The sequence below is a fragment of the Vulpes vulpes genome, chromosome 4, assembly GCF_048418805.1.
Source record: "Vulpes vulpes isolate BD-2025 chromosome 4, VulVul3, whole genome shotgun sequence".
NCBI lineage: Eukaryota > Metazoa > Chordata > Mammalia > Carnivora > Canidae > Vulpes > Vulpes vulpes.
The window spans coordinates 98792018-98806619 of record NC_132783.1 but is presented as its reverse complement, the minus strand read 5'-3'; the positions used below and the strand labels follow the sequence as shown (position 1 = coordinate 98806619).

The following is a 14602-nucleotide window of genomic DNA, read 5'->3' as shown; positions in this document are numbered from 1 at the left end:
GCAGTTACCCTGCTATAAACCTGGAAACTTGTGACTACCAAGGGTTGGTCCTCTTGGGCTACCACTGAACGTGCAGAATAAATGATACACCCAGAAAGTGAGAACCTACTTTCTACATCATTACATTCATTAAAAAGGTGAACAAAATAAGAAAAGCTGGTTGGCTGTCTTCAACTAACTTCCTTTTATTGTTTTTTCCCTATATACTTATTTTTAAAAATCATGAGATTTAATTCCTTAGCTAATGCCATGGACTAAATAAGGCCTTGTCTAGAGGTCCTGAGTTCCAACCCCAGCATCACAATGTCATCATAATAAGGCAGAGAACCATACAGAATATGTTGTCTAAAAAATGTTCTAGCATCATGGAAGCTTGGAGTGAATGGATAAAATAATCTCCTATAATGTATATATTTGTCTTGATGAATAATATTAAGTGTTTAAAAAATGGTCAAACTAGCTGAAACTCAAAAACAATTCTAGGCAAGGTGTGCCAAAGGAAGATACTACAAATGATTCCAAAATAACATAGAACACAAATCTTATCATGTGAATTAAGCAATATCTGTATTCTACCGTCTTTTGCAAAAATTTCCCAAATTCCTTCAAACAAGTAAGGAAGTTTTTCTCATGTGTGAAATTAACTTGCATTCATACGCAAAAGGCTTAGATCCAGGGGGAAAGAGAAACTACGGTATCTCAAATGGCCAAAAAGTTTTTTTTAAAAGTCATTTTTTACTAAGGCCAGCTGATACTCGAAACAAACTCATCTAAAATGGTGATTTTCAACATTACACCGTGAATGTAATTAAAACTGTCATGAAAAGCATCAGAAGACTTTTTACTTCATGTTGATAAAAGAATTTTTCATAACCCAAACGTCCAGTTTAGAACTATAAACCATTATGTTTGAAAAGCAAATGATCTGTGTCAAAACCCTTAGGAAAATTAGTTTTTCTCTTCACAACAAAAACCTACCATAAAAAACAAAAACTATTTAATGTGTTAACCACTCACCTGAGCTAATTCCTTTAAACCACAATCAACTCTTAACTATCGTGACAATAATGATGAATAAAGGCCTCCATAATTAAATTCCAGAAATAATCATTTTATCCTATGCAACTCCTTCCTCGACCCCAGTTACAAGAGGCCCATACTTTCTCTTCAGGAGAAAATAAAGAGGTTTGGTAGTTGGTGTTCTTTTTTCTAAACTTTACCTTGGGAAGATAGCGAAGTTTAAAGTCCAGAGAACTCAGTTCTCAAGGAAACTGATACTATGGCTATCTAACTAGACACCACTAGTAATAAATTACCAAAAGCTAAGACACTTCATGCTTTTAAAGGCCCATGCTCCTAATGCAGGGCTGGTCATAGGTCACATCACCAAAAGTCTTAAATAAATTGGTTCAAGTTCATTACCAAGAAGAGAAAAATGTTTACTATAATTTTTAAATGAGTGCAAAAAAAAAAAAATTAAATTGAAACTAAACACTACCTACAGCTAGTACCATTACATTTTGGTATCATTAGTGATCACCTCCACTGCAGGAAGAATCACGGTGACGGCCAATTTAACCTTACCCCAGAGCCGGTTGTAAATCATGCCCCTTCTATCTCCTGCTTTGTGGTCACCGAGGAGCTCACTGCTAACGTGCCACCAAGTAAATGCACTACTAAATAGCGTTTTCGGGGACAAGTCGGTTTCAAGACACGCTGCCCTGAACTCTCCCACCGTGTGCCCAGGATTTAGCCCTGCAGGAAACCCACGGATTTTAACGAAGTGGCAAGCCACAGCACCACGTAACTCACGACATCCATCAGCCAAATGTTAGGTGTATTCAGTTTACAGATGGAACTCAAGTGAGAGGGAAAGCAACTGGTCGAAAGCGAGTTTAAGAAAAAGCTGTAAACCCTTTCATCCGCAAACAACTTAGTTTAGGAAGTTATAAATATGCTCCACATTCTGGGACATCTAACAGAAGGCTGGCACAAAGCCAACACCGTCATCTCTGCTATTCCTGGCTGTTTCTTCGTTCACTGTAACGTTCGTTCTGCCCTCCACACGAGCTGGCGTGGACTCGGCCAAAGATCGCCCAAGGCAGGCACAGCCAGCTCTAGGACCGCGCCGCCGCGCCGCGCCGCGCCGCAAGGCCGCCGGGGCTCCGCGGCTCCCCTCGGCGCAGCGCGTTCCAGCGCGTTCCGCGCTAGGGGAAACTTTGAGAGCCCGATCCTCCTGGGCCGGGTCGCGCTCCCCATCCCTACTTCGGCCCTACCCATCCTGCCGTCCGTAGGGCCGGGGGGAGCCGCACGAGCCCCCGACGGCCGGCGGGCCGCACGCCCGACGCCCCACGCCCCAGCGGGCAGCCACGTCTTCCTCGGGCGGACTGTTTCCCCGCCGCTCCCTAAAATAACGCGTGTGGCCACTCGAGACGTCCCCAGCCAGGCTCCAGAAACTTGCGGGTTTAAATGGCCAAACTGGAACCAACCAGGGCAGCTGTCATCTGAAACTCAGGAAAGCTGAGACCGGCCAGCTCCGCCGAACCAGGGATGTGGCGGGGCCCGTCGGAGGGAATGCCGAGGGCTCGCTCCCCCCCTCCCCTCCCCTCCCCGCCCCCACCCGTGCGCTTTTCTGCAACCCCAGCGCCGCCATCCTGCTCCTGAATAATTAAACGGGGTGGAGAGGGAGTGGGGTGGCCGAGAAAGGCAGTTTCCAGCCCGAGTTTCCCGAGCCCAGGCGGAGCGGCCGAGAGGCCGAGGGCTACGTCCCCGGCGAGCGAAGGACTTTCCTCCGGGGCCGGGAGGGCAGGGGGCGCCCCCGAGGCCCGCGGGCCGGCCGGAAGCGGAGCGCGGGGCGTGACGCGCAGGACGGGATGACAAAGGGGCGCGGGGGCCCCGGCCGCGCGGCCCGCGGGCCCGCGGGGGCCGGGACAGGTGGCCGGGCCTGGCCGGGAACAATGGGGGGCCGAGGCTGCCCCCTGGCGCTCACCTACCTCCGGTGCCCTCCGAGTTCTCGTTGAGGCTGCCCGAGGAGTCGTGCTGGGCGCCCACACACCCGCCCATGGGGGCCCCCGGCGCCTCGTCCGCCACCTCCGGGCGCCCGTCCGGCCGGCCGCCGCCTCAGCCTCCGCCGCCGCCTCAGCCGCCTCAGCCGCCGCCGCCGCCGCCGCCGCCGAGCCCCGGACAGGCGCGCCGCTCCGCTCGCCCGCCGCGGCCCAGCCTCCGCCCCCTCGCCGCTCCACCCACCGCCTTGGCTCGGCCCCTTCCTCCGCGCCCACTTCTACCTCAGCCCCCGGGCCGCCCGCCCGGCAGGCCGGGCCCGCGCGCCGCCCTGGCCTCCGGCTCGGCCCCGCCAGGCCGGGGCTGGCCCATCCCGGGCGGGCCGCAGCGCCCGCCTCGCCTCGCCCCGCCCGCTCACGGCCCCGCACCCCCGCGTCCAGGCGAGCCCCGCGCCGGCGCCGCCCGTCCGCCAGGCCCCATCGGCCCCCGCCCCGCGGCGCCGCCCTCCGCACCCGCGGCCTGGGCTCCGCGGGCCCGCCCGGAACGACCGGGGGGCGGGGCCGCGGGAGGCCGCGCGCTGATTGGCTGCGGGCTGGGGCCGCGAGCGCAGGGCTGGGGCGGCGGGGGCGCGGGGGCGAAGCGGGGATCCGTCCGGGGGCCGAGGCCGGGAGAGGCGGCGAGGAGAGAAGAGAAGGAAGGGGAGAGCGGGGAGGAGGCAGGAAAGGAGGGACCAAAGTGGGAAAGGAGAAGTGGAGGGGGTGAAATCGAGTTTCTGGCTCCTGCTCGGGCGTCAGCCTTTCTCTTTCTAGTGGAAGCGGGTCGGAGGGGGCGCAGAGAAGTAGTAACAGAAGCCCCGCGGGCGAGGTCCGGGCTGCACCCCGAGCGGCGGGCGGGGGCGGGCGGGGGCGGGGGCGGGCGGGGCGTCCAGCCTGGCGGTTGAGCACCTTTGGGGTTCTAGGATTCGGTGGGCTGGAACGCCGAGCCTGCGCTCGCCGGGTTTGCCCCGCTCCCAAGCCCCCCCCCCCCCAAATCACTGTGCCCCATTATTAGACAGACGGAGAGGCGGTCATTGTGGTTGCCAGCCGCACTCCGATTACCGAGGCGAGGCATTCCGTGTAGCAGAGATAAGCGCTGACCGTAGTTCTGAGGCCGTGGGTTCATGGCATCTTCGCGAGATTGATTCTTCAGACACAACGCTACTTCTCAAGAACCTCCCTTTAGGTATCTTAAACCGCCTTTAGAACAAAATGAAGTACAAGAAAATAAAATACCCTGCTTTTTCTAAACTGGAATTTAGTACATGGACCACGCCCGACATTCTTGGCGGTCGCTATCTTAACCTAAGCCAAATCCTTAATGGTCCCTTCAGAATTGTGTTCTGCTAGGATGCCTTAAAATTTTTATCAGCCTGCTTGGGCCTTTATAAAGCTTATTTCTGCCCAAGCTGTTTTAACTATCCACTCCATTTTTATATCAGACTTTCTTTTTTTAACATCCTGGGTCGGCTTTTGCTTAGCATTAAAAAAAAAAAAATTTTTTTTTTTTTAAGTGAGATACCTAAGAAAGAGACTCTCTCTGCAGCTTGGAATTTGCATTTAAATATATTTTCATACACTGCTGGTGGGAGTGTAAATTGGTTCAGTCTTTTTGCAAAGTAACTTGGAAACAAGGATCAAGAACCTTAAAAATGTTGGTGACCTTTGACTTGGGATTGTCCCACACATGGGTATCTAACAGAAATAGTCCAAAATGCAGAGAAAGGTTTCCGTCCTTGTATTTATTTGGTAGTCATATAAAAATGAGGGTTTGACAAACAAAATCCTATACTTCTATAAAAGCACAGAAATGTCTTGTGAGAAATAGAAATCTGCTATATTAAATTTATACTGACAAATTATTGTTGTCCTGGGTAGTCATGAAAATTCAAAAAAGCTTACGTGGGACCATGTATTTATGAGTTTTCAGAGGTTGCTCTGACATTCAGGTACTGCGTCACAAAGCCCTCTTCTATTTGATCATTCTCAGCTGAGTAGATAGACATTGGCAGATAGACATCACTTCATCACTTCCCTGAAGGAGAGAAGCTGCATGTTGAATATCTTCAAAGAGATTGCTTTCTCCTGAAATTTGCTCTAGAAATTACAGAAACCAAGACTTCCACAATGTCTGTTAAAACAGATGATCAGATGACTCTGATGAGCACTGAGGGGTTGCCCTAGGAAGAGAGCCATGTCATTGGGAGATTTTCAGTTATGGGTGTTCTCCACCTTGCCTTTATCTTAGAGCAGAATCACAAGTTCCCAGGAGACAGAATAAAGTGGCAGTTAAGGGCCCCAGCTCCGCTATCAACTTCCTGGGTTGGAATCTGGCTTCCATTCTGTGCTAGCTGTAGAACCTTAAATTTCTATACAGCTCAATTTCCTTAACCTGTAAAACTGGGCCAATAACAATGCTCTAAACTCTGTGGGGGCTCTTTATTAACTCTCCTCTACTTCATGTCTAGCATCACCTACTTACTGCATGGCTCAATCCACTTAAGACCTTGTATAGAAACTGTGCCTTCTTTGTGATCCTGTGTATATGTGTGTGTATGTGCTTCTTTATTTTTTAGTAATGTGTTTATTGAGATATAATTCATATACCATATATTTCACCAGTTTAAAGTGTATGATTCAAATTGGTGTAGCCACTATGGACAACAGTATGGAGGTTCCTCAAAAGGTTAAAAATAGAGCATTGATCTATTTTTATAGATCTGGGGATTTATATCTGAAGAAAATGAAAACACGAACTCAAAAAGCCGTCTGCACCCCCATGTTTATTGCAGCATTATTTACAATAGCTGAGACATGGAAACAAACTTAATTTGTTTGTGCCCATCAATAGATGAATGGCTAAAGAAAATATGAGATACACGCACACACACACACACACACACACACACGTATCCACACAAAGGAATATTATTTGGCCATGAAAAAGATTGAAATCTTGCCATCTGTGACAACATGGGTGGACTCTGTGGGTGTTATGCTAAGTGAAAGAATTGAAACAGAGAAAGAGAAATACCTTTTGATCTCACTTATATGTGGAATTTAAAACAACAAAAACAAAACCACTCCAAGCTAAAGATAGAGACAGATTGGTGGTTGCCAGCAGGGGTGGGGGCGGTGACAGAAGAATGAGTGAAAGGGTCAAAATGGATAAACTTTCAGTTATAAAATAAGTAAGTTGGGATATCTGGGTGGCTCAGTGGTTGAGCATCTGTATTTGGCTCAGGTTGTGATCCTGGTGTCCTGGGGATCAAGTCCTGGTTCAGGCTCCCTGTCTCCCTCTGCCTAGGTCTCTGCTTTTCTCTGTCTCTCATGAATAAATAAAATCTTTAAAAAATAAAGTAAAATAAATAAGTCATGGGAATGTAATATATGTCTATACAAGCATGATGTCTAAAGTAAATACTGTATTGCATATTTGAAAGTTGCTAACAGAGTGAATCTTGAAAGTTCTCATCACAAAAAAATTTTAACATCCATATATGGTGATGGATATTAATTAGACGTAATCACAGTAATGTGATTATTTTGCAATATATACAAATATTGAATCATTATGTTGAAACTGTTATATGACAATTATACCTTGATTAAAATAATAAAAAATAAAGTGTACAATTCAATGGTTTTTAGCCTATTTACAATAAATTTTAGAATATTGTCATCACCTCAAAAAGAAACCCCATAGCTATAAGCAGTCACTCCCCATTTGCTCGCAATTCACAGACTCTGCCCAGGCAACACTCATGAATTTTTTTTGTCTCTGTATATTTGTCTATTCTGGACATTTCCTATAAATGGAATCATATTTGGTCTCTTGTGGCTGATTTCTTTCATATAGCATAATGTTTTCAAGGTTCATCCATATTGTATAATGTATCAGTACTTCATATTTATAGCTGACTAATTTTCTATTGTGTGGACATAGCACGTTGTGTTTATTCATCAGTTGATGAGCATTCAGGTTGTTTCCATTTTGGGGGTATTATGAATAAAGCTGTTATGCACAAGTTTTTGTGTGGACATATGTTTTCAATTGTTCTGGGTATATACTAAGGGTAGAATTGCTTGAGCCTATGGTAACTCTATGCTTAACTTTCTGAGGAACTGGCAAAGTATTTTCCAAAATGTCTGCACCATTTATATTCCCACCAGCAATTCGTAAGGAAATGTGAAATAGTACAGCTGTTTTGGATACATAGGGTATCTCATTGTAGTTTTACTTGCACTTCCCAAATGACTAATGATGTTGAATGTCTTTTTATGTACTTACTGACCATTTGTAGATCAGTTTTTGGAAAAATGTTTACTCAGACACTTTGCACGTTTTGAAATAGTATTATTTGTCTTTTTATATTGGGTTGTAAGGGTTCTTTCTATATTCTGACTACAAATCCCTTAGCAGATACATGATTTGCAAATATTTTCTCTGATAGTTCCATAATTTTCTTGATAGTGTCCTTTGAAGCATGAAAGTTCAATTTTCATAAAGTTCATTTTTTCTGATTTTTTCTCTGGTTACTTATGCTTTGGGACTCATATCTAAGAAAACACTGTCTAAAGTCATGAAGATCTACACCTATTTTCCTCTAAGAGTTTTATAATTTTAGCTCTGACATTTAGGTTTTTAACCCACTTTGAGTTAATATCTTAGTATGGTGTGAGGTAGGGGTCCAACTCCATAATTTTGCATGTGGATTTCCAGTGTTCCACCATTTGTTGAAAAGACCATTCTTTCCCCCCTTTTAATTGTCTTGGCATTCCTATTGAAAATCAATTAACCAAAAAAAAAAAAAAATCAATTAACCATAAATGTATCAGTTTATTTCTAGACTTAATTCTATTACATTTAGTCTTTTTTTTTTTTTTTAAGTCAGGTTTGTTTGTTTGTTTTTAAGTAAGTCCTATGCCCAATCTGGGGCTTGAACTCACCACCCTAAGATCAAGAGTCACGTGCTCTACTGACTGAGCCAGCCTGGTGCTCCTATTCCATTGGTCTTTATATCTATCCTCAGGCCAGTACCACATAGTCTTGATTATTGTAGCTTCATAGTAAGTACTGAAGTGAGGAAATATGAGTCCCCTGATTTTGTTCTCCCTTTTAAGTTTGTTTTGGCTATTCTGGGTCCCTTATACTTCCATATGAATTTCATCAGTTTGTCCATTTCTGGGGAAAAAAAAAAGGAGCTAGAATTTTGATGGGAAATGTGTTGAATCTATAGATCAATTTGGTCAATCTAGCTTTTTTATTTTTATTTTTTATTTTTTAGAGATTTTATTTATTTATTCATGAGAGACACAGAGAAAAAGAGAGAGGCAGAGACACAGACAGATGGAGAAGCAGACTCCCTGTGGGGAGCTTGAGGTGGGACTTGATCCTGGGACTCCAGGATCACAACCTGGGCCGAAGGCAGATGCTAAACCACTGAGCCACCCAGGGATCCCCTCTTTCCACTTATTTATGTCTCAAATTCATTTCAGTGACATTTTGTAGTTTTCAGTGTACAAGACTTGCACTTCTTAAATTTATTCCTAATATTTTATTCTGTTTCATACTACTGTAAATTCTATGATTTGCTATTTACAAATGGATTTATTGTCTTAACTTCCTTTTCAGGTTGTTCATTACAAGTGTATAGAAGTACGATTGATTTTTATATATTGATCAAAATATACAACCTTGCTGAGCTCATTTTTTAGTTCTAATAGTTTTCCCTTCATGTATTTTGGGTCTTTGTTGTTTGGTGTTACGTGTTTATAATTATTAGACCTCCAGAGCCTTCTTTACTTAGCTAATTCTTCAAGGGGAATTGGCAAGAGAGAAAGAAAAAGGAGAAGTGTGAAATAAGGGAAAAGAAAAGGGGGGAAATGAAGTCCAATAGCTGTCAAACTTTAGTATGGATTTCAGTGACCTCGGGAGATTTTTTAAATCATGATCTCACAGAGATTCTGATTTGGTCTGGGGTGGAGTCCGGCAACCAGCATTTTTAACTCACATATCAGGCATTTTCTGATGCAGTTTAGAACACAGATGGGATTTTAAAGAACACATGGACTTGAAAAACTCAATTCTCCCCACTCAGCCAAACTGTTCTTTAGTCTTTTTCATCCTCCACAAATGGCACCATAATCCATCCAATTGCTCAAGTCCCAGACCCAAGAGTTATTGATGATTCCTTCATCTTCTTTATCTCTCACACCTTATCCATTACCAAGTCCTTTTCAGTCTATCCATTAAATATATTCTGAGTCTCTAGGCTCAGTCAGTTACATGTCTGCCTTCTACTCAGTTCATGATGCCATTGTGCTGGGATCAAGCTCCATGTTGGGCTCCCTGCTCAGCAGGGAGTCTGCTTTTCCCTCTCCCTCTACCCCTCCCCACTGTTCATGCTCTCTCTCAAATAAATAAAATCTTAATATATATAATAATATATATTATTATATATATATCTCAATTTTTTCTGTCTCTATTGCCATCACCAACTCTCACCTTGGCTATTGGTCTTTCTGTGTCCTTTCTTGCCTCATCTTACAATACATTCTCTAGTCAGCATGATTTTTTAAAAATTTAATACACTACACAGCACATGTTTAATACGTGTACCTTTTTATAAGTTTGACATGTGTATACACCTGTGAAACCATTACCATAATCAATATGTCCATTCCTCCAAAAATTTCCTTATGCCCTTTGGTAATCCCTCTCTATTGCATCTCCCCAGTCACCTGTCCCCAGGTAACCACTGATCTGCTTTATGTCACTATAGGTTATTCTGCATTTTCTAAAAAATTCTGTAAATGAATATATATAGTATGTACTCTTTTGGTATGGCTAATTTCTTTTTTTAATTTTTTAATGTTTTTTTTTTAAGATTTTATCTATTTATTCATGAGAGACACAGAGAGAGAGAGAGGCAGAGACATAGACAGAGGGAGAAGTGGGCTCCATGCAGGGAGCCTGACATGGGACTCAATCGTGGGTCTCCAGGATCAGGCCCTGGGCTGAAGGCAGCGCTAAACCGCTGAGCTACCTGGGATGCCCTTTAATGTTGTTTTTTTTTTTTAAGATTTTATTTATTTATTCATGAGAGACAGAGAGAGAGGCAGAGAGACACAGGCAGAGGGAGGAGAAACAGGCTCCATGCAGGGAGCCCGATGCGGGTCTCGATCCTGGGACTCCAGGATCATGTCCTGGGCCAAAGGGAGGTGCTCAACCACTGAGCCACCCAGGCATCCCAATTTTTTTATGTTTTAAAGGTTTTGTTTATTTGAGAGAGAGACAGAGACAGAGAGCAGGAGCAGGGAGGAGGGGGAGAGGGAGAGGAAGAAGCAGACTCCCTGCTGAGCAGGGAGCCCAATATGGGACTCAATTCCAAGATCCTGGGATTATGACCTAAGCCAAAGGCAGACACTTGAGCAACTGAGCCACCCAGGTGCCCTAGTATGGCTTCTTTCACTCAGCATAATAATTTTGAGATTCATCCATATTGTAAGGTTTATTATTTTCAGTTAATGAATAGTTTTCCATTGTATGGATATACCAGTTTGTCATTTGTGTGGGTATATAATGTTTTCACAATCACAGGTAAAGTTGCAATGAACAGGATGCCTGGGTGGCTCAGCGATTGAATGCCTCCCTTTGGCTCAGGGTGTGATCCTGGGGTCCTGGGACTGAGTCCCAAATCGGGCTCCCTGCAATGGAGCCTGCTTCTCCTTCTGCCTGTGTCTCTGCCTCTCTCTCTGTGTCTCTCATGAATAAATAAATTCAATCTTTTTTTTTTAAAGTTGCTATGAGCATTCATATACATGTCTATATATGGGCACATATTTTCCTTTCTCCTGGGTAAATGCCTAGTAGAAGAATGGATGGAACATATGGTAGTTTGTTGTAGTCGTTTTTTTTTTAAGAAACTGCCAAACCATTTTCCAAGGGTCTTAACATTACATTCCTACCAGTATTACACGAAAACTCTACCTCCACATCCTCGCTAACACTTGTTTTATTTTTTTATTTTTATTTTTTTAAGATTTATTTATTTATTCATTCCTGATAGAGAGAGAGAGAGAGAGAGAGAGACGCAGAGACACAGGCAGAGGGAGAAGCAGAGAAAGAGAGTGGGGTGGAGGGGCAGAAGGAGAGAATCTTAAGCAGGCCCCAAGCCCAGCGTGGAGTTTGATGGTGGGGGGGCACTCCATCTCACAACCCTGAGATCATGGCCTGCACTGAAATCAAGAGTCAAAGACTTAACCAACTAAGCCATCTAGGCACCTCTTTTCAGCATTTGTTAAGTGATGTCCTTTCTCCACTCAGCTGCTTTTGCATCTTTGTAAAAAAGAGAGTTGTCCATATACACGTGGACATCTATTTCCGAACTTTCTACCCTGCTTCATTGATCTATTTGTCTCTCTTGATGGTAATACCATATTGTCTTGATTACTGTAACTTTATAAGTCTTTTTTTTTTAAAGATCTTATTTATTTATTCATGATACAGAGAGAGAGAGAGAGAGAGAGAGAGAGAGAGAGAGGCAGAGACACAGGCAAAGGGAGAAGCAGGCTTCATGCCAGGAGCCTGACATAGGACTCAATCCTGGGACTCCAGGATCGTGCCCTGGGCCAAAGGCAGGCGCTAAACTGCTGAGCCACACAGTGATCCCCTATAATAAGTCTTATTATCAAGTTGTATTAATCCTCCAAAGTTGTTCTCTCTTTTCTTTTCTTTTTTATTTTTTTTTAAGATTTTATTTATTTATTCATGAGAGATACAGAGAGAGAAAGGCAGGGACACAGGCAGAGGGAGAAGCAGGCTCCATGCAGGGAGCCCAATGTGGGACTTTGATCCCGGGTCTCCAGGATCATGCCCTGGGTTGAAGGTGGCACTAAACTGCTGAGCCACTGGGGCTGCCCTGTTCTCTCTTTTCAAAGTAATTTTGACTACTTTAGGCTCTTTGCATTTCCATATGAATCTTAGAATTGTCCTTTCAATTTCTACCAAAAAGAAAACCTGTTGGGACTTTGATGGAGATAACATAGAATATATAGATAAATATGGGGAGGATTGACATATTAACAATATTGAATCTTCCAACCCATGAACATGGTATATCTCTCTTTATATACATCTTTAATTTCTCTCAGCAATGCTTTATACTTTTGTTTGCAGAGGTCTGGCATACCTCTTGTCAGATGTATCCCTAAGGAATTCAGTTTTTGATAGTATTGAAAACAGTATTTTTAGAAGATTTATTTATTTATTTGAGAGAATAGGGAGGGGCAGAGGAAGAGAATCTTCAAGCTGACTCCTTGCTGAGTGTGGAGCCTGATGTAGGGCTGGATCTCACAACCTTTGAGATCATGATCCAAGCTGAAACCAAGAGTCAGACGCTTAACCAACTGAGCCACCCAGACACCCTGAAAATAGTATTGGTTTTATAATTCCAGTTACTGCTTATTAGTACATAGATATACAATTGATTTTTGTATGTTGATATTATATCCTACAGACTTGCTAAGTTATTTGTCAGTTCCAGTACTTTTGGAAATTCAATTGGATTTTCTAAATAGATTATTATATTGTCTATGAATAAAGATAATTTTGCTTTTTCTTTTCCAATTTTTTTTCCTTGCCTAATTTAACTAGTTAGTAGAATTACAATATTCAATGGAAATAGTGAGAGTAAGCATTCTTACTTGTTCTTTATCTTATGGAAAAAGCATTCATTCTTCATCATTAAGTATGATGCTAGCTATAGGCTTATTTTATTTTTTTATTTTAAATTTTTAAAATTTATTTATGATAGTCACACAGTGAGAGAGAGAAAGAGAGAGAGGCAGAGACATAGGCAGAGGGAGAAGCAGGCTCCATGCACCGGGAGCCCAACGTGGGATTCGATCCCGGGTCTCCAGGATCGCACCCTAGGCCAAAGGCAGGCGCTAAACCGCTGCGCCACCCAGGGATCCCTATAGGCTTATTTTAAAATAATGTGGCAACATATATATCACATGAAATTTTGGTATTAGATATTTTAATTTTATGGAAGGAAGAAAGGAACTCTAAAGAACACAGGAATGGCCAACTAAGAAGCAGCCATGCCCCTCCCACCCCAGAGCTGAGATCATGTATTTAAGGAAGAGGCCCCTCTAAGGTTAAGAGCCAGACTTTCTTAGGGAGCACATGGACCTGGATCTATGAATGGTAGAGAGGTTATTGTTGTGCCATACCAGTGAAGTTGCTGGAAACTACTCTCCAGGAATGGCTAGAAGTTTGTTCTGTAGGGTGCTGGGAACTGTTCATAGGATGTATCTCACTATAGCCATGAAACTACCTGACAGTCTGTGCCTGTGGAGGCTGCTACTTGCTAGGTATTGTTAGCTCCTGTATACCATGGGAGCAAGGGGACTTAGGGAAACTGCTGTAGTTTCAGGAGCATGGCATTGGGGCAGCCGTGTATCCTGAAGGAGGTGCATTAGAGAAGCTCTTTTTACTGCAGGATCTAGATAAGGGACAGGTTCACATTCCTCAGAGGCCTGGCTCTGGAGAAGCCACCCCATGCTGAGCTTACTGAGTAAGTGAATAATTCTTCCTGCAATGTCTCTCCAGTGCCCTCTACTGTCAAAGCTTAAACATGTGCCAAATGACAAAGGCACAACGTTTAAAGGGCCCATATCCATTTTCACAGAGCAGGCAATGAAGAGTGAATTTGGATCTGAGAAACAATAATTTGATAACTGGCATAATTTCCTACCTGAAAACTTAAAACTTTTATATTTAACAATGATTAGGTATAAAGTACTGAAGTTACAGAATTGCTGCATATCAGAATCTATGGGGCAGCCTAGGTTGCTTAGTGGTTTAGTGCCAACTTTGGCCCAGGGCGTGATCCTGGAGACCCAGGATTGAGTCCTGCATCGGGCTCCCTGCATGGCACCTGCTTCTCCCTCTGCCTGTGTCTCTGCCTCTCTCTCTCTCTCTCTCTGTGTGTCTCTCATGAATAAATAAATAAAATCTTTAAAAAAAAAGAATCTATGAGATATATGTAAAACATATATCCCAAGGAAAAATTCAAGAAAAATTCATATCCCCAAAGCCTGTATTGATGAAATTAAACAATACATTTAATTAAATTAAAATTCACTAAATTTCCAATTTAAGTTAGAGAAAGAACAAAAGAAACCACAAGGAAGGGGCATCTACATAGCACAATCAGTTGAATATCTGACTCTTGGTTTTGGCTCAGGTCATGGTCTCACAGTTGTGAGATCAAGCCCTGAGTCAGGCTCCACACTCAGCACAGAACATGCTTGAGTTTTTTTCTCCCTCACCTTCTGCCCACCCTCCTCCAAAATAAATAAATAGGGATACCTGGGTGGCTCAGCCAGTTGAGTTCATGATTTTGGAGTCCTGGGATTGAAGCCTGAGTCAGGCTCCCTGCTCAGTAGGGAGTCTGCTTCTCCCTCTGCCTCTGCCTCTACCCCCTTTGTGTTGTCTCTCTCTGTCTCTGTCTCTCTCAAATAAATAAATAAAATCTTAAAAAAAAATACATCTTTAG

The 14602-nt window shown here is 43.6% G+C and overlaps 1 protein-coding gene across 3 annotated transcripts in view; it reads right to left on the bottom strand.

The window, feature by feature from the left end:
- Positions 1-3227, bottom strand: part of UBTD2 (ubiquitin domain containing 2) — a 69480-nt gene extending 66253 nt beyond the window's left edge. Inside the window, exon 1 of one of the 3 annotated variants that reach the window (XM_072756591.1) lies at positions 2990-3227. Coding sequence is in view for 1 of the 3 variants with exons in the window: in XM_072756589.1 (XP_072612690.1) it covers positions 2994-3063 (70 nt within the window). In the remaining 2 variants the exon portion in view is untranslated. The remainder of the gene's footprint in view (positions 1-2989) is intronic. The other 2 variants (XM_072756589.1, XM_072756590.1) reach the window with 2 other exon arrangements.
- Positions 3228-14602: the final 11375 nt, after the last annotated feature.